Source organism: Camarhynchus parvulus, chromosome 5 (genome assembly GCF_901933205.1).
Source record: "Camarhynchus parvulus chromosome 5, STF_HiC, whole genome shotgun sequence".
NCBI classification, from domain to species: domain Eukaryota; kingdom Metazoa; phylum Chordata; class Aves; order Passeriformes; family Thraupidae; genus Camarhynchus; species Camarhynchus parvulus.
The window spans coordinates 13,007,670-13,034,698 of record NC_044575.1 but is presented as its reverse complement, the minus strand read 5'-3'; the positions used below and the strand labels follow the sequence as shown (position 1 = coordinate 13,034,698).

General features: G+C 40.6%; 2 protein-coding genes across 2 annotated transcripts in view; both read left to right on the top strand.

The window, feature by feature from the left end:
- The window catches only part of USH1C (USH1 protein network component harmonin), a 45,438-nt gene extending 41,680 nt beyond the window's left edge, over positions 1 to 3,758 (top strand). Inside the window, exons 23-27 of the mRNA XM_030949536.1 lie at positions 247 to 300; positions 451 to 550; positions 1,868 to 1,977; positions 2,685 to 2,740; positions 3,620 to 3,758. Of these exons, the coding sequence (XP_030805396.1) occupies positions 247 to 300; positions 451 to 550; positions 1,868 to 1,977; positions 2,685 to 2,740; positions 3,620 to 3,719 (420 nt within the window). The 3' untranslated portion in view covers positions 3,720 to 3,758. The remainder of the gene's footprint in view (positions 1 to 246; positions 301 to 450; positions 551 to 1,867; positions 1,978 to 2,684; positions 2,741 to 3,619) is intronic.
- A 16,749-nt stretch (positions 3,759 to 20,507) lies between these two features.
- ABCC8 (ATP binding cassette subfamily C member 8) overlaps positions 20,508 to 27,029 on the top strand; it is a 73,703-nt gene continuing 67,181 nt past the window's right edge. The window contains exons 1-3 of the mRNA XM_030949721.1: positions 20,508 to 20,754; positions 22,087 to 22,228; positions 24,867 to 24,988. Coding sequence (XP_030805581.1) covers positions 20,559 to 20,754; positions 22,087 to 22,228; positions 24,867 to 24,988 — 460 coding nt within the window. The 5' untranslated portion in view covers positions 20,508 to 20,558. The remainder of the gene's footprint in view (positions 20,755 to 22,086; positions 22,229 to 24,866; positions 24,989 to 27,029) is intronic.

Sequence of the window (27,029 nt, the reverse complement as noted above, 5' to 3'; positions counted from 1 at the left end):
TTATTTTGAGGGCTGGGAGTAGGTAAGATTCTTGCTTGTTGCTTTTCTGGGTCTTGTGTATTTGTTTTTTCTGGTCATGTTGAACAGGAGCATTCTTACAGAAAAAGGTGATATGGTGTTCTGATCTCCCTCTAACACTATTTTAGAAGGCGGAAAGTTCCCTTTTTCCCCCAGAAATTACATAGATCAGCTTAATTGTTTTGTCTTTCCAAAGTGGAAATGATTAATCATCATATCTTTTCACAGTTTACCCCAGACCAGATTATAGACAAAGACGTACGGCTATTACGAATAAAAAAGGTAATTGCTGTGTTGGTTGGTTGATATTTAAAAAGTTTGTGTAAGCATTTGATGTACAGCATTATTTACTAGGAAGAAGGAAAGATTAAGCTCCTGTTAATGGCAAAAATAAACAGACTTTTCTGAACTAGAACTGCTTTTTTTTCATAGGAAGGATCACTGGACCTTGCAGTTGAGGGAGGAATTGATTCTCCAATTGGAAAGATAGTTGTGTCTGCCATCTACGAGGACGGTGCTGCAGACAAACATGGTGAGCAACAATGGGGAGTTTGAATGCTGCTGAAAAGTGTTCCCTTACACTGGCTGAGAATGGTTGGCTGATTTCATAGCCTGGTACTGAAAGGCTCACTTAGTTTGCCCAAGGACCCAAGTTCTGTCTCAAGTTTAAGGGCAGCCCACATGTGTTGCTAAAATTAATAGTTATGTAAAATTTGTAAAAACCAACACCTGATTCTCTGGTGTATTCTTTAGTCAAGGAATGTGTTCTCCATTATTTCACAACTTCCAGTGACATTTGTAATAGTTCCACATGCAAAACATGTACCTGACCATAGCTACACTGTACTGCTTAGTTTTATTCTTTATGCTACTATAAATAATAATTTGTCTAGTTAAGCAGCTGGCTGTACTCCCAAAACGCAACTAACGACCAGAGCCTCTGAAGCTTAGCTCTTGAAGGCACAAGAACATGCTCACCAACACATCTGGGCTTTGCACCTGGTGGGAAGTATCCGCCATCCTTTTCTTGAGAACTCTTGTGATGACCAGGTCAATGGAGAAGGCAGTATTCCCTTACACTGTCTTTGCTGTCCTTGTCCCAGCCTGCACCTAAGTTCAAGTGAAAACATTTCAGTCATTTGATCTCCTCAGTGCTCTTTTTGGCCCTTCACTCTTTTTAGGATCTCTCATAACTAAGGCTGACCTCTAATCATCCTCTTCAAATCCAGTTCTAGTTAACTGGTTGTGCTTCATTCCAGATTGGCAAGTCAAAATCAGTTCTAAGGAGCAAACACTACACATACACTTGCAAAGAAATTACCATCATGCAAACCCTTGACAAATGCCATTTTATTCCTTCAGGAATTTAATTAATTTTGCCATTTTTATGGACTCATGGAATTTTTTGGGTTGGAAGTGACCTTACACATGATCTAATTCCAAGCCCCTGCCATGGGCTGGGACGCCTTACCCTAGACCAGGTTGCTCAAAAGCCCCATCCAACCTGGCCTTGAACATTTCCCCAGGGTTGGGGCATAGTAGTAACGTTCTACAGTCAGTCACAGTTTGTAAGCTGTATATCTGGATTACCCAAACAGGCAAACTGTAGAAAATAATATTGAACTAGTTCCTTACTGGTCATGATCAATAAGAGATTAGTTTGGCTTTAGCGTGCTTAAAAATTCCTTTTGTCTTTGCCTGTAGCAAACTTCCTACAATTTTCAGTGCAGACTTTACATCCAGTGAGAACACTTTTCATTATAGTCAGTACTCCACAAATATGGCACAGAAAAGGCTCCTAGAATTTTGTTTTGCTTATATGTATTTGACACATTTGTCTTTTCCCCAGGAGGCATAGTGAAAGGGGATGAAATACTGGCTGTAAATGGCAAGATATTAATTGACAGCAAGCTGGCAGAAGCACAGGCAACTCTAGCAAAAGCTTGGAACATGGGTGGGGTAAGTAACCTGGAATACTACATCATTCTACCTACAGAGCTCATATCAGAGCTATTTCTCTTTTATGACATTGTCACATCAACGCAAACAAGGTTACAAACATCAAAAGTAGTGGATATGTCAGGTACTCCCAAAGTAAGCTAAAATCTGCAGAAGATGCTGGTATGTAGCATCTCTGAAAACCACATGTGTAATTTACTGGGAAATTTCATGATGTTTAGCCACATGTCAAGACTGGTATTTAAACACATTACATTCTGAGTGTTTATAATAAATTTACATGGAGAATCACTCTTTGATATTGAAAATTACTTGCAAGCTGATTGGAATTTTCTGATAATAGCTTATCTTTGATTTCTTGATGTACAAGCAACATTGCCCTTCAGCTATAGTGAGTGTTTCCACAGCAAGAACTGTTCTCATTGCTCAGAGGACCAATACAGGATGATTCTTAGAATAACTTTTTTAAAAAAAAATGTTATTGCAACAGTAGATTTTTCTTTAATTTCAAGATAGAAATGAAACAGCTCAATCTTTAAATGGTCTTCCTATAGAAGTTTTTAATACAGACCTTCTTCCTTCTCCCTGTGGTTTTCCAGGAATAGATTACCTCCTAGATTCTCTATCTGACATTCCATGGTGGTCCACTGGCCACCTCTAAAAGCAGTATTTAGCAGCAGATGTTCGCCTCTGCTTTTCTTTTTCAGGATTGGATTGACTTAGTCATTGCAGCATCACCTCCAAAAGAATATGATGATGAAATGTAAGTGCATAAGCTTCTTTCTCTGGGGATTAAAAGCTGAGTAACAATAGCCAGTTTGCTTTTTTTGTCACACATTTGTCAAGTTTCTTCTTCTTCTTGTGGACTATATAACTTCCTGCTTTACATGGTTGCTAATTTGATAGTTATAAGTAGTTGTTATGCATTACAGCAGTGGTTCCCAGACTGCAAATCTGTGATTCTCAGAATTGGTTGTATGTGACTACACACTCATACTTTCAGTGTAAAGTTTGAGGATTTTGGGTTTGCTTTTTTTCAGAAGTTACACTTAACTTCAGTCTGAATCATTTACTATATTCCCATAGATCATCATTTAGGGAAACAAATCCCTGTAAACGTTCTGCATCACAACCAGGCATTTAATTCTCTTGTTTGGTTTGATTTGGTGTTTTTGCTTTTTTTAAATTAGATTGCAGTTATTGTTCTTGTCTAAGCAAGCATATATAATATTTTCAAAAGAGATTAAGGGGTTTGGGTGTCTTGGCAATGCTCACAGAATCCTTGTTTTAAAGATAATCAGCATAGGTGTGAAACAGAAGAATCTACAGCTACAAGTGTGTTAGAGGTATCAGGGCTATACAGTTTGCTTTACTTTGGACAGTTTCAAGAGCGAGACCCATGTTTTCTAGTTTGATTGAAGGAGATTTGAAGAGATCCTTACTACCAAGTAAGATGGGAGAGCAAGGTTTTGTAGTCACTGTTAGCCTGGGCTCTTGCTCTGTGCTGGAGTATTAGTTGCAGTAAATCAGTTTTACGGTCTAACCAACTGTAGATTGATGTGAAATTTTGTTTAATACCTGTGCATAAACTAATGGGCAAGGAAATAACTGTTATTTTTGTTTTTATATTTTGTATATTTAGCCCTACCATTCCCTCATCAGCAGTCAGTCCCAGCACACACAGAAAGGTTTTTGAAGGCAGTGCACCTGTGTACAGACAAGGGTATCTCCTGCAGCTGTAGCCACTGCAGTGTCCCTCATGGTGAATAGCACACCTGGCTTAACATGACTGGCCATTGTGAGGCTGTGTTATTTTTTCAGCATGTGCCTGCCTGTGGATTGCTTGCCATCCTTGCTTTTGTTCCTGGCATGCTGGAGCTGGAGTGTTCTTTGGGCTTTTGCCATGCCTGTGCTATTAAAATATAAGTATTTAGTTTCTACTTCATAAAGTCCCTCAAAGATCCTCTGCAGAATTGGTTTATCACCTGACAGACTATTAAATAAATAGGCCCTTCCTAAAGAAGTAGGATTAACCTAAGGTTTTTTTCTTTATCTGTGGACCACTGCTGTGGCTTTCTGAGCTCATCAGTATATAAGCAACTATAAATTATTTTCTTGTGAAGGCTTGTCCAAAGAACAAGTTTCCATTTGGATTATTCACAGTGTGCCTGTAAACAAGTATTCATCAGAGTTTGGTTTCAGTGAAGTTTGTGTCTGTTATTTTGTCATATACCTTTATAATGGGTTTGTTCTAGAATTATCCTTCTCTCTGAAATTCAGTTTACTCTGTATGGTTTCTCTGTGGCTGTAATCACTGTAAATACAGTCACAGATCTCTAGAACTACCAAGGTAAGATTTCTTGCTGCATGTGGGCCTTCTCAATTATTGCTTGTAATACAAATCAAAACTATTTAAGATCCAGTTTAAAAACTGTGCTTACTAGAAAGATTAAAAGCTGCATGAGAGGTAACAGCATGTTTCTCACTATCTTTTTTCCCCCCCTCACAGGACATTTTTTTAAGGAAGACTACAAATCTTGAAATGGAATCTCTTCTCAGCAGAAACCTGCTGCTCAGTAAATTAATAGGAAATCAATAACCATGTGAAATGTATCTTTATTGACTGACCTGTAAATTGAACTAGAGACATCAGATTCTTCAGATAACTTGAATAATTTATTATTATTCTATAGACATACAGCAAAACTTTTTTTGCATGATGATTTAAAAGAACTGCTGACCAGCTTAGTTCAGACTGTGAGCACTCAATCTCTTTTTGCTATTTTGAGGGGCCAAATTTTGCAAATCATCTTTCAGTTTTCCTGGAAATAGACTCTAAAATGACAAATGAAGATAGAACACACATGTCTGTTCCCACATGCAACACTTGTGAATACACATTCACAGGCAGTTTGGGTGTGAAAAGAATTATATTTTTACTCCCTAGATAGTGATTTTCATGGGAAAATGGGAAAGTACACAGGTAGTTTCTGTTCTCATATTCTTGTAGCTCTCTTAATGTCCATTTTTGTGTCTCAGTTGTGAGGGTTTTTTCACCATAAAAACCCTGCTGGTACAAGAACTGGGAATACCAGGAATGCAAGCATTATAATCAAATAAATTTGATTGTGTTGCTTATACAGTATGGAGGATCTTCTGTACCAGCAGAGTAAATAACTAGCAAGTAGCTCAGTTAAAATCATTATGTGCAGTCACATCCATACTCCCAAGTATTTGTATTGTTGGCAAAAATTCCTCCCTCATATAGTCATGAGTGGGAAATTTGGGTGTGATTCACAGTCTGCTGTTTTGTACTTTGTTCTCAGTGAGCCTATATATGTGACTAAACTGTGCAGGAAGCCACCAAGTGTAACTTTCTGCTCTTGGTGGCTCTGTGCCTTAGGTTTGAGTACATTCCTCAAGACCATAAAATTGATACTAGCTTGGTTTCAAGTATTATTACAGTTATAGACTTAATAATTATATTCTAGAGATATCTCGTAAGAAGTGTCATTGTCTTTTTCCTTTCTTGTACCTGCCAGTTTGTGTTCTGTTTTTCATGTTTTGTTTAGATTTTTCTCACCTGTTCTACTGAGAGACAGTTCATTGGCATATCAAATTCCCCCTGAAGTCTTGCCTTTTCAAAGTTTGGAAGCACATAAAAATAACAATTGAATTCATGAGAACTCTGTACTTATATGCAGATGCTTACTTATTGACTCTATTTACAGTATTCTTCAAGATGCCAATTAATGTGTGTGGCAGGGTATATATGTTAGAATATTTAAAATGTTGAACTCTTACAGCTAATCCAGAAATAAAATTGCATTTGCCAAATGGAAGAAGTCTAGTTTCTTATTTTTCTCTGGTTTTGTACATCATAGTAATAGTTAATCTGCTAAAGTACACAGACTTCTGAGTTTTTCTTCAATAGCAGACCCACTTGGAAGAGATTGCCACCTTTGTGGAACTTGTAATACACTCTGCATGGGAGGGAATTTTCCCTTGGCTGAGCTGCAGTAATCTTTTACAGAGTTTTTGGGGGCAAATTTGGTCATTTGACAGCTGGCAAGCTACCACAGTTCCTACAGTGTATTTTTTTGCTAGGTCTTAGCGTGCATCTACGCAGGCCTGTACACTTCCTAACCACAAAGTAATCTAAATGCTGAATGCATCAAGATCAGCACTAGAAGGAAATGGCAGCAGGATGTACTTCTCCTGCTGCTTTGGTTCCCAGTTGCCTACATACTGCAGCCATCTGGATCGCATGACAATGCATCAGAGAGATGAGAGGTGCTATCCAATCAATGTTCCCCCAAGGGCTGCTTGGATGTTTTGTACCAGCAAACAGAGAGCCACAGTAATGCACCAGTAAAAAACTTCGGTGCTTGATTGTGCTAAACACTGTCTGAGCACACTAAGAAACATAACACAACAAAACTTAGAGGTTAGATATTAGAAATATTTCTATTGGTGTTATTTTTTCAGAGTCAGAAGGAGTACAGAAGACTGAGCTGGGAAATCTGTGGGAGTACCAGCAGTTTAGTTGTAGCCTTGCTTCTTAGTCACAGAACTATGTTTCTTCTCCCCATCTACCCTGTTAACTTGATTTGCTTGGATACAGCTTAAAATGCATGAGAGGCAGTTGAAGAAATAGCTCCTGCTCAGTACTCCAGGTATATTAATAAAGTGTTGCTTTGAGAGTTTAACCTCTGTTGCTTTAGGCAATGTAAGTAGGTAGTGTCAGGAGGAAGGAGCCTGTCACTTCTGAAACCTTAAAATGATCTTAAGCCATTAGCCAGGTAGTTTTTTACTGTATTTCTGACTTTCAGTGCCCTAGAACTGCATCCCATCTTTCATTTGCCAGCTAGCTCAAGGGGTTGGAAAATGCTACAAGAAAATACATTTTTCAGGCAACTTCTCTTTCAGTTACTTTGATGTTGTGAGCAGTGTCTCAGGTGTAAGTAATTTAAACAGGAGTGCCCATTTTGAGTTGCTACTGCATTGTTCTTTGGTGGCTGTCAGTCATTACATGTGCTTGTACCTCATCTCTGTTCAACAAGCCCACCTTTGAAAAGGTAACAGTAAGAGTAAATGGGACTTTCTCTTGCTCAGCCAATGCTGTTTCCTTTGGGAGTATGGAAACTGTGACCTGCTGCACAAAGCAGGAAGAAGTCCAAGTACTTCACTGACAGTATCACAAATGCTTCAAACCACTTTTAAGAGAAGATGGTTTTTTGTTTTTCATTTGCTGTAATCTCAGAGGGAGTATGTGTAGTTTCTCAGAGCTGTTTGTTTGGTTAAGACTGCCAAACCGCACTATCTCTCTCTATGGGATAATAACCCAGAGGAAGACTTTCTCAGAACTGTTAACAACCATTCTTATTCTCTCAGGAATTTCTTGGCCATGTTTTCTTTAGCAAACCCCCCACAGCTGCTGAACTGGAGCATGAATTACACTAGAGACTTGTGACTTTCACATTGCTCTGTGAGGCTGTGCGTGCCTGTGTGCAGGCAAAAAATGTGAGACCCTATGGATCAGAACCATGGCGTGCATTACAGGATAGGAAATACCATGGTTTATTACTCATATGGATATTAGCATAGGGAGGTCTTTGATCTATTTATTGCTGCCATTCTGCTAATTCATAATTTAGCTACTATTTATCGTGTGGCCATGGCATATTTTAGAAATTGTGCGTACATTTCAGAGAAGCTATGTTTTTTAAAAAAATGCTCTATTCACAAACAAATGTACAACATAAGGAGGGGTGTATGCATGTACATATAGGTTTTTTAAAATCAACTTAATCTGAGGAGCACACATGTACAAATGACCTTAGCACTTCACAAAAATGAGACATAACCTCTGAATATATATAATTTGTTGTAATTCCTCTCACCATAAAAAGGAGTGGAAAATTATGGCTTTGTGTCAAAGGATACCTATCTGGTTGTAAGGAGTTTGATATGCAATAGTTGATAAATGTCCTCACATTTGGTTCAGCTGTATGTTGACCCTGATAAAGTGTGGTCAGATTTTGGGTAGCTGCTGTGGAATTCTTAGGCATCTTTCACCACAGAAAAATCCCCCTGGGATCTCTGTTGATATGAACAGACACCTTGACACCATCTAAGGACCAGGTCTAGTGTAGAAAAGCCAGTGTCTTAAATGTAAGTATGTGACCCTTAGGATTATAAATCAGTGGGTCTCTTGTAGTCAAGTGATGATAAGCTAATAAGTGCTTTATCCTCATACTGAGTTTGACCTTCAGTGTTTTTCTGCTGTCTGCCAATTTTATCTTTTGCCATTGTCCTTGATCTCATGAGGTTTCTGCTTTTATGACTGATGGAAATTTCTGGAACATATTTCAAAATTGTTTTTCTGCAGGCTTGAGCTCTGAGATGGTTCCAGGTGGGCCATTCACAGATCATGCAAACTTTTTTAAGAACATTGACTAGGATGCTTGCTTTCCTTCTTCCTAGGGAAGGCATCCAAAGGTTTGCCTCTGCTGGAATACTGGGGGCCTCTGCTGGAATTCTTCTTCCTCCATCACTAGGTTCACATTTGATGTGTTATTGAAGGACACAGATAATAGCACAACACTTTGGTGAAATTCAGGGTCTACTTATATTTAAAGCAAAGTAACTTGGACTACTTTTGGTCTCTGCTGAAATCATCTAGGATGAAAGAGGAAGCGGAGACAAACATAGGAAAAGCAATCTATAAAATTGCTGTACTCTAGAAGGGAAGTTTTTGAAATGTGAAGTTTCAGAGGATCACTGCTTACATTTCTCCAAACTGTGATGATGGATGCATACCATAATATCAATGATAAGTGTAAAAGCCACTGGAAGGAAGTTTTAAGGAATTAATTTTGAATAAGTTGCAGACTGACAGCGCTTGGGTATGTAAGCCTGAATGGCTGTTGTTGAACTCAGAATGTTTACATGGAAAAAGGGAGTCTGATGTCCTGCAGAGAGCTACATCATGATTCACAAAACCTGCTGCATGATTAGCAGTGGGTATCCCTTGCACACCTGCACTGTGCTTAATGGATGTTTGGCACTTAGCAATCATAGACTAGAACAAGCAAAGCACTTAAGTACATGCTTAAATTTAAGCATATGAACTAATCCCATTGACACAGGTTGAGTTCAATAATTGTCCTCAGGCTGGATTTTGCTGGATGGAGGCCTGAAGTCAAAATCTGAAGGCAATTGATGCCTTAGTCCTGGACGTGTTTAGTATGGAAACTTGTTATGCTCAAGTTCTAGTATTCATACTGAATTTTAGTTCCTCCTCATTTTCTCAAATAATCTTCAAAGGTTATTCCTCCCACCAGCTCCAACTGCCCATTTTCTTGGCTTGTCCTCATCTTATCTTTTCTCACCATTTCTCTTCCAAACATCAGTAAAACTCATTAGTCTTCAATAGCTATAACAGAGTTTGTTTATATGGTGCTTAGAGTAAAGTTTGGAAGAAGGAGACTGAGACTCTCCCAACATAAACTGGGCAAGATAGAAATCAGACAGCCTTTTTGAGGACAAGGACTTTTCTAAACAGTAAGGATGTGAGAGGGAAAGTTGCTAATAGTTATTCTTTATGCAAAGCCAAACACACACATGTAAAACCATGAGAGTTTCAAAATACTTTTTCTGAAATGTTGTTCTCTTTTCTCTGTCTTTCCCCTAAGCATTTCTGGGTGCTTTAGCACTGGGACTCCATGTTCATGTTGGCAGCAGCCTGAGGCTTTTAAAGATTAATGCTACTTAACAGAGAGCAAAGAACACCAGCTATAAAACATTTTTAGAAACACTCCAGAGAAAATTAAGCTTTGACAAAAATCTTGTAATAAGGATTTCCCCTGACAGGGTGAAATAACTTTTCAGGGTTATCCTTTGAAACTAAGTAGATTATAAGTTTGCAAATATCAATATTTTTGTTATTCTTTCTCCCCCCCAGTATAAAATGTGGAATTTTCAAAGTGGAGACACCCATTAACAGTTTTTAATTACCAGCAATTCCAGCTTCAAGGAAGGACAGAGGGAAAGAAAGAGAAATGCATGTTCCCAATTTGACTATTTACAAAGAATTGTGGTGAAGCAGATCTCTGAATGTTATTAACCTGCTAGGACAGAAGAAATTGCATACTCTTCCTCAGTGGAAATCAGGCAGCTCCATCTTAATGCAGAAGAGTGACATGAACAGCAAGAATCCAGACTGAGAGGACACACAAGTCTTTTCTCCAACTGATGTGTAAATTTCTCATCAGTCATTTCAGAATTTGCAGGTGGGTGCAACATAATTTATAATGTTGTTTTTCTTCTTGGAGAGTTTGCAACAAGTTTCTGTTAACACTCATAGGGCTGATTGAAACAGAGGTGGTGGGCATATTTTGTGGTTGGATGATTCAGAGGGGAAAGTAAATTGTGTGTATTAAGTTGCCATTAAGTTGCAGTGATTTGTCCCATATTGTACTGCTGCAGGAAAGCTGTGTTTCTTTGTTGTCAGCTGTGACAATATTCACATTTCTTTTCCTCTAGCCAGACAGACAGATGCAGAGATGGGTTTTTATTTTCTATTATGCCATTGAAGTACACCAGGAATAGTATAACTTCTCAAGGATAAAGATACCTGGTGTTGCCTTTTCTAATGGTGTCTTTAAACCCATGTGTACCTGTTTAAACAGATGTTTAAAATACCATAGTAAACAGATGAGGAAAAGTGGCTAGAGATATAAATGACACAAAAGGACAAAATAGTTACCCCTTCTTTGCACTAGGACAAGTGACTTTTATAAAAGGAACATCACCATTTTCCTAAGTAGATGGCATCTGAGTATGAAATCTCAAGTATTCTTTCTTTAACAATGATGTGGTCTCTTAGCCACAGGGCAGTGATCACTACAGCCAGCTGTGGAAGAGACAGGAGCTTTTAGCTACCTGTAGCATAATCCTTTCCTTATCTTAGTCCTTATATCTTGAGCCTTCATTGCCCAAACTACAAACAAATGGGGAAATGGCAAGTGGATTTTTTATGATGTGGTGAAAAGAACGGTCAATTCAGAACTTAAGTTCAGTTTGTTGAAGAAGACATAGCCAGTTCCAGGACTGGGAAAATGTAAGAAGCAATCTCACTTTTTCTGCCCAGTTGCTGGGAGCATGTCCTGAGGATTTGTCCCTGGCACACATGAGAGAATCATCCCTTGTCAGTGCTCTCCAGCTGGATGTGGCTGCTCTTGTCTCTACTGTGGTGCTATTTCACTGCAGATGAAAAACAGACAGCTGAGAGTTGCACGTGAGAAACCTCCATGGCTGAGCCTCAGCACTTGACATTGCCCTTCACATTTGGGCTGCCAAAATGCAGACGTGCAGAACGCTTCCACTGGCTCGTATTGCTGCCTTATCACAGGAGACAAATATAGCCTGGGGAAAGCATGCTGAGAAAGGCTACCTACAGCCATGAGAGAAAGAGAGAAATGGGAATAATTCCATGTGGGAGGGAAGATCAGAGTGTGGGAATTATGTCCTACATAGATGGTTCTGACACATCCCCTTGTAGTGTCAGGTGGGCAGCCAAGGGTGTGTGTGCCAGCGTGTGGCTGCCCAGGTACCTACTGGGACCCATGACTTAGGCTGAGAAGTACCTGAGGCTGTTTTAGGATGAGTCTCTACCTAAAGAGACACTGCAAACTCTCCACAAACTAATTCCTGACAGGAAAGGCATTTCTATCTACTATGTTTTACAAACTGGTCTCATGGGCTATTTATATGAGAAACTATAGAACCTGACACAGTGTTCTTTCATGTTACTGGTCAATTCTCATTATATCCTCAGCAGGATTTCAGCTCTCTCAATCACAGTTGTGTTTACAGTTTTTGCACACTACAAATTAACTGCTGCACTCCCTAGTCAGCATTGTTTTCATATCTAATGCTACAGACTCAGACAGTGCAACATATGCTGTTAGGAAAGAAAAACATTGAGCTTTGAGAATTTTTTTTTTTCAGAAAATCTACAACAGAAGAATTCGGCTTCTCTTTTAAGAAGAGATTTGCAATAGAAAACATTATCTTTAGCCTTGTGGTATCGCCAGTCAGGAAAAATTAATACATGTGCTGAGGGGAAAACTATTTCTGAAGGAAACAGGAATTATTCTCTTTATAACCATTATCAGGAACACAAGGAACTTTCCCAAGTTTTTTTTTGTTACCACAACAGTGTAGATTTTTTTCTTTAATTATATGATTTTTCATAATATATAGGAGGACACAGTATGGGTAATGTAGAATGTACTCTTATCCCTCAATGAGTTGCAGCTGGACCTTATTACTAAAGATTAGGAGCAAGCTGGATGATAACAGGCTGCACCTGTAACCAATAAGAACTAGTGGTACTAAAGAGGAGTCAGATGGCTGCTGCAAGGACCAGGAACAGTCAGTGCTCAGAGGAGCTGCCTACAAGACACATTGAGGAGGTATGAAACTCTGAGGCCATGGAACCCTTGCACCATAATGATAAAAGAACTCTTGATATATAAGACAATATAAGACAACAGAACTCATGATACATAAGACAACATATAAGGATAATAGAACTGTTGTAATATATAAGACAACAATAATAGGCACATCATATTCCTACCAATAGCTCATACTTTCTTCAGAGCAGTTCTCACAGAGAGATCTGCAGCTGCTTTACATCCTGCACTGATGTGGGTACCTAGAATTTTTTCTACCACTCGTATCATAATAGTGCATGTAAGTGCCAGTCAGTCAGATTCCTGATATGTCTTAAACATTGTTCCACCTCTAAATATTCTTGTTTTCAGAGAGAGAATAATTCTACATAGGAATAAAAGCAGAATCTCAGAATCGCTAGTTTGGGAAAGATCTCTCAGGTCATCAAGTCCAACCCTTAACCCAGCATTGCCAAATCCACCACTGAACCATGTCCCTAAGTGCCACATCTAAATAGCTTCTAAATAACTCCAGGGATGCAGACTCAACCATTTCCCTGGACAGCCTCTTCCAGGGCCTGAAAACCCTTTTGGTGAAGAAATGTTTCCTAATATCCCATCTAAACTTTCCCTGGCACAACTTTTGGCCATTTTCTCTCATCTTATTATTTATTACTGGGAGAAGATCAATCCCCCCTGGCTCCAGCCTCCTTCCAGGCAGTTGCAGAGAGCAGTGAGGTCTCCCCTGAGCCTCCTTTTCTCCAGGCCAAACACCCCCAGCTCCCTCAGCCTCTCCTCACAGGACTTGTGCTCCAGACCCTCCACCAGCCCCCATTTCCCTTCTCTGGACTCACTCCATCCCCTCAATGTCTTTCTTGCAGTGAGGGGCCCAGAAGTGGACACAGGATTCAAGGTGTGGCCTCACCAGCACAGGGGGACAATGGCTGCACTATGGCTGATCCAGGCCAGGATGCCCTGGGCCTTCTTGGCCGCCTGGGCACTGCTGGCTCATGTTCAGCTGCTGTCAGCAGCACCCCCAGGTCGTTTTCTGCCCAGCAGGGTCCCAGCCCCTGTGGCCCAGCCTGTGGCCCTGTCTGGGGCTCTTGTGCCCCAAGGACAGGCCCCGGCCCCTGGCCTGGCTGACCCTCACACAGCCGCCTCAGCCATCGATCCGGCCTGTCCAGATCCCTCTGCAGAGCCTTCCTGCCCTCCAGCAGATCAGCACTGCCACCCAGCCTGGTGTGTGTGCAGCTGGCTGAGGCTGCTCCATCCCCTCATCCAGATCACTGAGAAAGAGATTCAAACAGGGCTGGGCCCAGCACTGAGCCCTGGGGAGCACCATTGGCACCGGCTGCCAGCTGGATGGAATCCACTCACCCCCAGTGTCTGGGCTCAGCCACCCAGACAGTGTTTTACCCAGTGAAGAGTACACCTGCCCTCTCCATGGGAAGCCAGTTTCTCCAGGAAAATGCTGTAGGAAATGGTGTCAAAGTCTTTCCTAAAGCCCAGATAGGAAACATCAACAGCCTTTCCCTCATCTACTGAGCAGGTCATTTTGTCACAAAAGAAAATCAGGTTGGTCAAGCAGGACCCGCCTTTCATGAACCCCTGTCTGATCCTCTGGTTGTCCAGTTTGTGCCATATGATGGCACAAAGCTCTCATTTCTATCATTTGCTCTTTAAAAAGGCAACTTGTTAATGCACACATTGAAGCTAATCTGAATATCCACTGCTCCTACTCACCCACTACTTCAGCCACTTAAGGAATTCAGGTTGTAAGAGTGGAGTATGTTCAAAATTCCAGGGCACCGATCGTTCTGTGAGGTGACTCCTCTGTGAGTCAGAGTGTGAAGGACCTGTGGCATTTGCATGAACAGCTGAGACGCTCCATGACCCTGAATCCTAAGGACAACGTATTTGCTGTCTAGAGGCTGGAAGCCTGGCCTGTCTCAGCAAAGCCTGTTTCCTGTGTGCTAATGTGACTGCCATGGTGCTATTTTCTGTTATTTGCATTTGCTCCCTTAGAGGAGGAGTTTGGAATTTTCCCTCTTTTCTTTGGCTAAAAACACTAATTAAACGTGATCCAAACTTGTTAATAGTTTTAGCCCCCTTGACTCTGCGTTATTTTGCCCAGCTTAAGGGGATTTGTGAAGTTTTGGTACTTTGTTGTTACAAACTTTTAACTTTCCTATGCAAATATATAGACTATGTTAAAAAAATATTTTTCTCTTGTTGTGAAGAGAGTGAAAAATAATGCCAAATTTCAATACTGGAGGGGGTTGTACAGCTATTTCTTACTTTTTGCCTTTTTACAAAAGCTACTCGATTCCTCCTAAATACTGAGAGTTTAAAGAATAGTTACCCAGAGCAGAGCATCTCTGGCTGGTTTGAGGGCTGAGGCTGTAGACATCTGCCCTAAGTGAGGATATTCAGGAATTACTGCTGCCAGGTAAAAGTGTCATACACAATTTAATTTCCAGGAGAGCTTCACACCTAAAAATCCAGGTTCAGCACTTTGCTGTACAAAAAACAGCACTATACTACTCCAAGAGATAATGAGCTTCAGGTTCAAATCATCATGAAAATAGGAAAAAGATAGAAAAAATACTACTGGCTGTAAGTTCAATTACTAAACTATTAAATTAATTTTCTTTATATTTTTATGGGTATTGATTGTTTTAACTCCCTTGAGTCTCTGAAAATCCCAAATGTAGTCTGCACGTGGGCTGGACTCAAGAGAAATGTCTCCTGAAATAGGCCTTTTAAAATTAATTAGGGATGTGATAAATTGCAACAGGGAATTAGCAGTATTTGCTATGCAGGACTAAACCCTTTGTGCATATTCACATTTTGGGTTTTCTTATGAATCTGTAATATGATTTTTTTGTCATTATTTTAAGAGCTAGAATAAATGCTACATTGCAACCTATTAAAAAAGAAATAGAAGAAAATTCTGAAGCGTAAAACTTCATTAAAGTACAGCACCCTTTTTGTTAATTTTCTGCATAATTTTGTCAAATAGTGGCACAAGAAAAACATATTCCAAAGCTAAGTCTGAACTGGTAGCTTTGTTTCTCTCTAATTGTTGTGTCGATTTTACCCAGTAGAGAAATTGAGGGTAGCCTGGAACAATCCCTGATGGTCAATAAACAAATCAGCTAAAGCTCTCTATGCCTAAGCAGAAAACTGTTTCATATTCTGAGAAGGAAAGATGATATCTTTGGTTGGTTTCTAATAATCTTCAAAAAACAATTCAGATCTTAGTGTTCAATCTAATTTGTGGTTTTCGAAAGGGTTTCAAGACAGACCGGTGACTTTTAGCCCTGTTATCTTTTGAAAATGAATGCTGGATATTTGTTATGGTTATTTGTTAGCATGTGTAACTTTTTTTAGTATAAACAGGCAGAATAATCTTTTATATACAAAAGCCCACATACAAGGCAAGCATCATAACAGCACTGAACTGAACCAGTAACTAAAATAATATTTGCTGAAGAATACCACACTGGAGCTAGCACGCAGTTGTTTATTGGCACGGGTTAGTTCACAGCACTCAGTTTATTCCCCTGAGGAAAACACAACACTTGTACTTCAAGTACTACCCAGGGAGTACTCAACACCTTAACCATTTAGGTACTGGAGATGAAACTAAGGTGTGAGGTGATCAGTGAGATCATGCAAAGATTGTAAAAGTTCATCTGTGCACAAGGATAGTCAGGAGTGAATAGAAAGTTGGTTTAGTGTTGCTGTCGCTGTTGTGGAGAATCCTGGTGATTGAGGAGGGCAGGGAGAGCATCAAGAATATCTTTAGGCGAGGCTGGTAAGGGAAATAGCCTGCAGCCCTTCAGGTGATTCGCCCTGAGTTGTGCCAGGTAGCCCCAACTGCATCAGTGTTTGTTTAATACTGCAAAGGAGAGTGAATGAACAGAAAAGTGAGATTTTTCACCAGGTTTCAGGTGCCAAGTCAGCACTGCTCTGGCTCTATTGAACCAGGAAGCTCCTGTTAAACTGAGGAGCTAGTTCAAGGTGAGATTAATTGGCTGAATATTATATTGGATGTTGGAGAATGTGCTTCATAAAATGACTTAATGATAGAGGTCATTGATATGGCTGAAGCCACAAGACGTCTGAACACACTTAAAGATAAGCTGCTCCAATCTAAAACACTTGTCTGAGTGTTTGCCTGAAGGTGATTGCCCAACAAACAGTTTGTATTTTGTTTCCACTCAAAGATAGATCTGCTTACTCATAAGTTCTTTCTTCATTTTTAATAAGGGACAGTAATTAAAAATTAATAAGGTTTATTTAGAGAAAAATAGCTATTTCTGTGCATCTCTGTACTATTATTAAACTGAAAGAGGGAAGGTTTAGTTTAGATATCAAGAAGGAATTCTTCACTATGAGGATGGTGAGGCACTGGCACAGGTTTCCCAGAGAAGCTGTGGATGCCCCATCTCTGGCAGTGTTCAAGGCCAGACCAGCTGTGGATGGGCCTTTGGACAACCTGGTCTGGTGAAAGGTGTCCCTGCTCACAGCAAGAGAGCTAGAATTGGATGATCTTTAAGGTCTCTTCCATCCCAAACATTCTAGGATTCTATGATTATGCTTATTGTATGAATTTTAATAGCAGCACCTTAGACTATTTTTCAAAGGGTTTTTTGGTGGTTTTTTGGTTTAGTTTTGGTTTGGGTTTTTTTTTGGGTTATTTTTTATTTTTTGGGTTTTTTTTGGTTAAAAGATGTCTTCTATGAAATGATAGAATGGAGTTCTTTGTTCCACAAGAATAAAGTAACACTTTTCTCTGGAGGTGATTTTCTCCCATTTTTTTCCTCAGCCTTTCCCAGTGTGCTTCAGATGCTTCAGAAAGGGATTGGTGGCTTCCTCCCACACATGTATAGTGCTTTTCCTCTCTTCTTCCAAGATCAGAATTAAATAGGAACCAGAAGTCATAGTTTAGTGCATATTGTTTAGCTAATTCTAAATCACAATGAGAATTTGCTTTGTTAGCACTTTTCCCTACGATTTCCGATTTATAATTGGTCTCATTAATGACTTTAAAACACACAGGAAAGTGAAATTTTCCTGCGTGATGCCTAAATTTATGTACCTAACTACCACAACTTTGAACATGGGCTGTGGGTGTTCAGAACTGTCAAACCTTTGGGGGTTTTTCTATCTGTATTTCTAGATACAAACAAAAGCACAAAGCTTACAGAAGCAAACCATGATTTTTAGGAAGAGAGCACTTCATTGACGAAAAAGAGAGGCCAGTGTGAAGCAGCTGAATAAGAGAAGTGATACAAATGACAAAGGTAGGAAAGAAAAATGAAAGCTCCCACATAAATTAATATCTGTTAAAAACAACTGAATTCTGAAAGTGACAGTGCTTTACTATAAAACCAAAACCTGGCTTCATCTTGCAGACAAAGACAAATTCCAAGGCAAGCATAAAAAGTGGTTTTTCCTTGAGTTAAAAATATTGTCCTTGTCTCTCTGGAAATCAATTTTATATAATCAAAATGCTTTCAAAATATTTCCAGTCACCTACTGAATGTGCTAGTGTCTGCCAGCATCTAACTTGATGTTTCATTCCTAATAGATACACAGAAATAATGAAATAGGAAACTGACTTCTTGTCAAATGGAAATAATCAGGAGTAAGAGAAAGAAGATGTAAAGGGACTTCAGTGGAAAATCAGGTTGCATTTGCAGCATGCAGATAAACATGGCATACCTGTTGGTTTCATATTTTCTTTGCCTTTCCTGTACTTTGAAAAGGAATTTTGCTTTCACAAAGCTTCATGAAATTACAGTTTTGAGAGAGAAAATATTCCTCTGTGACCTGCTCCAAAGCCCACAGGAGCAGCAGAGATAGTCTGGATAAGGAAGTTCATTCCTTTGACACCACAATCACATCCAAGCCTTTTCTAAGAAAAGGATCAAACTATGTCTTAGCATTATTTTGTGAAGGCACAAAATGGCTGTTTTACCATTTGTGAGTGAAAAAGAAATTATTATTTGATGCTTTAGTAAGACCAGTATTTGTCCAGATTAGTCACTTGATTTCATTGTAACAGTAGGGACAACACTGGAACATTGTTATTGGAAGTGTGTTATTTAAAGAGTTTCCGGTGTCTGAGTGTGTCCCCATTTATAGCTACGAATGTTCACCTTACCAATTTCAGTTTACCAACTATTTTGATTTCTATCAGTCTGAGGGGTTTTTTTTTTCTGTATTTCATGAAGTCATTAATTCCTTATTTAATCCAGCATCTCTCTGTTCAGGGTGCCAACACATTTCTGACTCAACTTTAGCTCTGTGACAGGAGCAGATCTGTTGTAGGAGAACAATAAACTGAGAACATTAATCTTAGGTCACCACATTAACTGTGCAATCCAGGCTGTGTCTGAAAATCATTGGAAAGATAACTTTCAAATTCAAAACCATCGAGTTTCCCAACTTTTTTTGTTTGAGATAGACATTTTTTTAAATGTTGTGATTGGCACTTTGTAGGTTCAGAAAACATGCAGATATTGGGCATGTGAGCTCAGTTCTTGGATTTCTTCAGAGATTATGGCAAACTTTAATTTCTGTGTAAAATTCTCTGGCCACAGTTATTTCTTCCTCAAATCTTAACCATATCAGCCTACAGAGTGTAAACTGCCAAGAGTTCATTGTTGTTCTTTGTTCATGGTAACACAGAGGTCTTGTGTCACTTGGGGACTCAGGAAATGCTAAAATATAAATTACTTTTAAATTATCTGCATGTAAACTGCTCATACTCTTTATTAAATAACTATTAGGGTAGCAGAGCTGAGCTTGACCAGAAGCTCAAATGAATGCTGGATTCTATCCAAAACTTAAAATAATTGTAGTCTTTCCAGCGTGGGTGTAACTTTCACATTTGAGAATACATATACACAGGATTTGGCTTGGGGTTTGTCTTTTAATTTTTATTCTTAACCACACTGCTGTAACTCCAAAAGAAATGTTATAGGAAATAACGTTCCATGCAGAGAATTGCTTTTTCTTTGCTCCTGTCCAACAGCAAGATCAATAAAAGTAACATGACAAAAGTAATTTTCAGGTCTATTAGTAAAGCTGTCTGTCATAGAAATTGAATGTTACGTTGAAAGAAGAAGGAAATTTTTCATTTATGTGTTCATTTCCCTTAGAGGCATTTAGCCAACTTGTAGCTTTTGCATTTTGAAGAGTGAAGCCTGGATATATGGACTCTTTTTGTTGAGTTGTTGAGTATTTCATGCCTACACACCAGAGATATTTGAATCTCGGACATTGATTCAGCCTGTGCTGGGAAGTGTGTGCCAGGTCCAGATTTCTGATGCACATCACATTTTACTTTCCAGTGCTATCCCCTAGCAGAGAGGTATTTCATCAGTTTTTGTTTGGCATTGGCTCAGTTGAGCCTAACTTCCTCTTAAGAAAAAAAAGGAATTGGAAATTTTGATTTGTATATTACTTTGGTGTACATAAAAATGTTTTTAGTGAGTGATTTGGAGCCCACTCAAACTAATGATCTGATTCTCAGAGACTGAGGCAGTCTTGGGGAGAAAACAGTTAGGGTTTAACTCACTTTAGGGATTAAAAAAGGTAAGGCAAAAACACAACAGCTGTTCAGGATATAATGTTGAAGTCTCCTTTGGGAGGAGGCTATGGCTGAATACATGACTTAATCTAATAATATCTTTATCATAGTCTAGAAAAAAGCAAGAGCTGACAAGGTTGAAAGAACACACTTTCCGTAATCTGTAATTCCTGTCATCACTAATTTAGTGTTGGATATTTAATGTTCTGTCATATTAACGATGCATGAGGAGCTCAATACCGATCCCGAGAGCCCAGGAACACGGCTCTGGTGCTCTGGGCTACCGAGGGCTGTCACGGCGCGCTCGCACCGGTCCCTGCCGCGTCAGGGGAGGCACGTCCCGCCCCCGCCCCCGCCGAGCGCTCCCGCAGCGCCCTGCTCGGGGCTGTTCGGGGGCGGTGCCGGGGCGGAGCGGCGCCGGGGCGGGCGGAGCGCGGGGCCGGAGCCGCGGCCGGGGCCGCCGCCGCTCCCGGCAGGTGCGGGCAGAGCCGCGGCCGCGCCGGCCCCGCCTGATGTGCGCGGAGGCGGAGGCGGCGCCCGGCTGCGCGCAGGGTCCCGCCATGGCCCTGGCGTTCTGCGGCGACGAGGGCAACTCCACCGCCTACAACGTGGACCACGGCGTGCTCAACAACGGCTGCTTCGTGGATGCGCTTAACGTGGTGCCGCACGTCTTCTTGCTCTTCATCACCTTCCCCATCCTCTTCATCGGTGGGTGCCTGCGGCTCTCCCTTCCCCTGTCCGCCTGTGCCTGTCCTATTTGCCCCCCTTTTCCTCTGCCTCTCTGCCCCCGTGCTGCTTTGCCGCGTCCCCCCGCCCGGCTTTGTCTCGCCGTGGGTTTCCCTCCCCCGCGCGTGTGCCGCGTTTCCCCCCGCCCGCCTGGCCTCCCCTTGCCGTGTCCCCCGGCCTGGCCCTGCCCCCGTGCCGTGCGGGGAGGCTGCGCCGCTCTTGGGATGCGCTGCGAGCTGCGGGATGCTCCGGCGGCCGCCTCTCCCCGGGCAGCCCCCGCACCGCCCGCTGTCCGCCCGGGCAGCGGGGCCCGTCTCCGTCTGTCGGGGCAGCCCGCGGGGCTCCCCGCAGGTGAAACCCCTTGCGCAGGCAGGGCGGGAACGGGTGATGCTGGAAGAGACCGCAGGATTTGCCCTGCCGGTGCAGGGCAAGGAGCAGAAATAAATGTGCTATTAAAGCCCAAGAAACCTGACAAGTAAGTGTTGCGTTATGAAATATCACTCCCAGCAATTACTGCGGGGTCCCAGTCGCCTGGCAGCCCCCCCTCATTACAGGTCCTGCCCCGCTGGCTTCTGCGGTACCTGAGGCGGGTACCGCGATTTAATGTCACAAGCCCGGCGGGGCCGGTAGGTGGCCCGGTGGTTCAGCGCACGGGGCTGTCACTGCTCCGGATGCCCTCGTCCAAAGCCTGGACCGGCCCGCGGAGAGCCACGGCATGGGTTGGAGTAACACTCGCTCCTGGGGATAGGAAAAGTTCCGGTGGGGAAATAGCAGCCCGCACGGCTGTGAAAACGGGGTTAGCTGCTTAGGGTTCCCTGCATTTATCTGGAATTTCTCAGTGTTGCTAATTTTTAGCAAGATAAAGCTTCACACCTCATCTTTTTTTTTTGGTTTTTTTTTTTTTTTTTTTTTTTTGTTTTGTTTTTTTTTACTTTTTAAAATAATTAAAGGGAAAAGAAGTAGTGCGTTTATTAGAGTGCTTGTGTGTATTTGTCAGAACGTTAATTTGTTGTTCATTTAAGCTGTGAATAGATTTGAAAAATGTTTAGTGCATGTAATTACTTGATAGTAAGTTGCTAGAAGTATAGGAATTAAAGGCTATGTCCTGTCTGAATTATTGATTTTATTCCATATGAAGTGAGATAGTGAGAGCACAGTTCTGATAATAATCAAATGCACGTGTGTTTAACAGCACAGCTGTGTCAATGTTGGTATGCAAGGTTGTTACATACGTGGTTTGGGGTTTTTGTAAGCAGGAGCTTTGTGTGTCACTCTTGTAAAGAAAGCTCTCTATAATTCTCTTTTCTCTTTTAGGATGGGGAAGTCAGAGTTCCAAAGTACATATACATCATAGCACATGGCTCCATTTTCCTGGCCACAATTTACGCTGGATACTGACTTTTATCCTCTTGTTTGTGCTGGTGTGTGAAATTGCAGAGGGCATAGTGTCTGATGGGTAAGTGTTTGTCTGCCTTCTCCTGGTAGCACTGAGCAGTTTAAAGGTTTCAGAGTAGATATTTCCTCCCTAAATTCTCATCTAAACAATATACCTTGTGGTTGTGAACATATAATCTGTTTTCTTAGTGATTAACCTACCAGTCTTGTATCAGAAATTCCACAGACCTTGCCAAGTGATGTACACATGCACAACTGACCTTAATCATTTTTAGTTCAGCTTAATGACACTATCTTTCCAAAGAGCAATCATAGATAAATCCTAATGATTCAAGCAGATGGTGACATTTTCATGATGTGTTTTATGTCCAAGGACCCAATCCCACAGTCGTTACTTAGGAGGAACTCCCATGTGCACAGTAGGTCACACCATTCACCCCCAGGCTGAGTTCTTTTCATCTAAATAAGAGGAGTGAATCTGCTGGGCTTAAGTCACACCCCACAGGGTTTCTTCTGGTGACTGTGCACTATATCTCCTGTGTTACCTAGAGCAGAGCAGCTGATATTATATGAGCAGGAACCATCATCCTTTATGCAGTTTAGGATGTCACTAAACAGAAATCTGTGGGAAAAAATTATTCCAAGTGAAACAAGTGATACAGGAGAATGATATATTATGAAAAAAGCTAATTATATAACAATGAATATGATCTCTTCTTATGAAGAGAGGCATGATTTTTCATACTGATTATGAATTTGAACCCAAGGATTATGAAATGGAAGCTCCTAATTAAATAGGGAAAAACCTCCCTGATTTGCCATCTATGTTACAAGTATCCACCAACCAGTGTGAAATGCACTGCAGACTTCTGGTGTAGAAAATGATATCATCATTATTATTTTAACTTCTCTTAAACATATATAAATAGGATGTTTCTTGCTGCCAGTTTTTTTTAAAGGAATTTTTCTCTTGCTTATTCAGAGTTATCAGATTGTGGGATGCTCAGAGCAAAATCTCCTGCTTTGAGTTTTCTCCTTTATTTTTCTCGTTAGCAATGCCTCTCATTATGTTTATTTGCTATTTAACTTGACTCAGAACACTGCTGTTAAGTAATAGGTGTCACCTGATGAGAATCAAAGCTCCGAGCTCTGCTGGGGGAGTGCCAACCCACAGTCATGCTTCCTGAGCATTCAGCAGGCTGGTGAGGGCTCTGGTGAATAGAAGGGAGTTTTGATATTCATCAGCTTTCTAAGAACCAAAATGGATTGTGCTGGTGAGTCCTTTTGGCAGCAATTGGCTGCTAAAGGCTTTGGCATCTCAGCAACAGAAGCGGCCTATTGGAGGTACAGTTATATAGGGGAATTCCAGCAACTGTGAAATAAATAGATTTTAAAAAGCCTCCCACTGCTGCAGTGTTACCTACTGAAGCTTAGGCTGTCTGAAGAAATCTGTTCTTGTTGGGTTTTTTTTGTCCTTGCTGAGAATTCAGCCCTGGTGTATAAAATCTCTTGGCATTACTAGGAATTTCAGAGGATCTTTTCTCATTTTGCTGTATTGACATCCAGCTATTGTCAGCAAGAGGAATTTAGTGTTCATGACAGGCTGTGAGCATGGCTCCAGCCAGCTCTGCAGAGTTCACCACAATCATCATTGAGGGAAGGCTCTCCTTTCTAGAACGGAGATGCAGGAAATGGTTGTCCTGAGCTCCTATGGTTCTGCTAGACATTTGGAATCTTCTGCTCTCAGAATTGTGATGTCCTGTGATGATCTTTGATCTCCCTCCCAGCACAGCTCTTCTTGTCTGTCCAAACTCCACAAAAGTACTGTTTGATGCATCAAGAAATCCATTCAGAGGACACGGTGTCAATTTCCCTAAATGTTTGTGTCCTGAAGTCATCTTGGTGTCTCCTGGTGAAGCTGGCTGGGAGACAGAGGAAATTGTAGCCCTTGATAGCTTAGGGCATTAAATTCTTTTTGTGAAAGAAAGAAGAGGGGAGAGGGAAGGAAGAGAAAATGAGTAGGAAGAAAGAGGAGGAGAAAACATATTTCTATTGAACACTGCACAAACTAACAACATTGCCCAACAATTCCAGTATTCCCAAAGGGCTGTATTTGGTAGGACCCCTTCTGCTGCTGCCTGAAGCAAAGCATCAGCACAGTTTTGCTTTATAGGACAAAACATAAGAGTGCATGATTCTGTTATAGGGTTTTTTTTTGTTGTTGGCTTGCAGTCACTGAAGACAGATCTCACTGTAAGTAAATCCTGTGCTGTGGTGCTGTTCCTTCTTTGAAACTGAAAAAAATGAAACACTTTCACAAAATGCTTCTGTAGAAAATCTTGAACTGTGCTGTCAGTTGGTCTTATCTGCATATTTTGATGGACAGCTCCCAAACTAGTTTAGCTTAAATTAACTTTTCTCATTTTGGAGATGAGCTGCTTGTCCTAATTTAAACAAGTGTTCCAATTTATTTCAGTAGGAAATAGGAGTATACACCTTTCATTTTCAGCACAGGGGAGGACTTTGAAATCCAACTGTATGAGTTAGGAGCAAAAATTCAATTAAAACTTGGAGAGGTTTGCATCCATAACTCATTCTAGAAAGTCCTACATCAGAGCAAGGTACTCTTCATGAATTAAAAGGGAAACATTTAAATAGCTGAGAGGTTTGACTTTAACAGATATTTTTTTGTTTTGAAGGGTTTCTGAATCCCGCCACTTACACCTGTACATGCCGGCTGGAATGGCATTCCTGGCAGCCATCACATCAGTTGTCTATTACCACAATATTGAAACATCCAACTTCCCCAAACTCTTAATAGGTATGTCTCAAAATCTGTGCACCTGGAGGTGTGGCTGTGGTGCTGTGTGCTGTTTTCCTTGGTGATAGGTCACTGCAGTTCTTCTATGACCAAAGCTACCCCTCTATGTATGTTCAAACATTTCATTCCTTTTAATGCTTTTAACTTCTAATAATAGTCTCAGGGGTTATTGTAATGTTCTCAGGGATTCAATGAGCCAAAGACTTCTCTAGGAAAAACTGCTTTTGTGGGAAAAGTAGCATGGGAAATTGTTAACTCTAAATCCAAACCCCCTTGTCAGCCTGTTGTGTGGAAGTGTGATGCAAGAGTGAAGAAATCTTGGTGTGTGTGGTCTGTTGAAATATGCAAGGAGCTAAGGAATGACATCGCTGACTTCCAGTCATGAATATATTACTCTGCCTGCTTGCTCTTTCTTCACGTTCCTAAAACTCCCTTTGAAAACTGCTTTAAGGCGTTTTGAATGGAAAATGCTATGAATGAGAGCTACCTAGTCTACTCTGTATTTTGCCAGATTGTGAATAAACTGTAGCTATAGAAAATCCATTGCTGCTGGAGGTCATGCACTTGTTCATGTGTTCTCATCTGTTTAAGTAGACTGCAGTCTGGGAATGGCTACATGTTTAGTCACATCCTGTTACCTGTTATTTCTTCGGTTCTGGCTCATCAAATTTTGTTTGAGCTGGATTTCTGTATAAATAGATCCTGCTAAAGTTTGTCTTATGCCATTGTAGCTCTGTGTATCTGAGTTCTGTTCTAGCTTTTGTCAGGTGGGGAAAAGTCAGTAATAACTAGATTTGAGAAAGCTTTTAAATATTGAAGATTATTTGATCTACATGTTGGGGTAAGTGAGAGTCCTGTTCTGCAGAAATAGGCTGTAACTCCTGAAAATAAATCCTCTCCAAAGACTTAGATTTCTATCCAGGCTTAGCAACCTTTATGTCTTCTCCTTTGGGACTGCTTTTCTTCCTCTACCTTTCTTTTAAGTAGGATCTTTTTTATCCTTTAAGAACAGGTGAGGTCATTTAGTTGCTTTTTAAATAAGTCAACAGAGTATTTTTAATGCTTTCTCACAGGAAGGCATTATGCCTCAGGAAGCATTGCTAGCCTGTTACAGTTGCCTGTAAAGCAAGCAGTGATTTTTGTGGTTTTGGTTTTTAGGTTGTTTTGTTGTTTGGGCTTTTTGTTGTTTTGTTTTTTAGGTTGTTTTGTTGTTTGGGCTTTTTGTTGTTATTTCAGATGTATAATGCAATGTTAAATAATTTAGTGTCACAGCCATATTCCTGCTGTTAAGTCTTTGAGAAGGGTAGCAAAGTTACAGCTGGTAGTTGATTACCCATTTTTGCATAATTCCTGCTCAGCAGAGATTTCTTTTTTATGATAATGTTTTTCAGTGTTTAGAGTGCTGATGCAGGATAAACTCTGGACAACACTTGAATACTAAAAAGTTGTGCCAACAAATACCAACACTTAAGTATTATGGATGAATTTTAATTTTGCAAGAATTTCCAAGAAATAGACTCTCTTAGAAAATCTGGTCCTAATAGCTCTTAGGCAAGAAAGAAAATCAGACCATCACAGTCTTTCCCACTTAGCATGTCTGATTTGAATTTTAGTCCAAAATCTTCACAAGCTGATGGTCTTTGATTTTTATTTTCTCTTTTCTTTTGTTTTTCTTATATTTGTCCTAAGACAGACATTTCTGGAAGTCTCTATCCTTTGTTCTTAACTGCACAAACTGGGAGGATTGTTAGTTATCTTTCAATCTTAATTGCAACTACTCAGTATTGACATCTGGGACGAGACAATGAGCACTTTATGCAAGTGAGCCCAGTATGGATAGTTAAATTATACCTTTACTCACCTGTCAACCCACTAGAGTGCAGTGTGGCCATGAAGCAGCTTTGCTTTAGAGCCTCATTTTATAAGGTAAATGAGAACCAGGAGGGAAAGCTAAAGCTGGTGATAAGCTTTTTGCTGGGTGTATGGGCAAATGGGCTCGTGTAGAAGAGATCTAATGTTGCACACACAGAGAGCAAAGTAG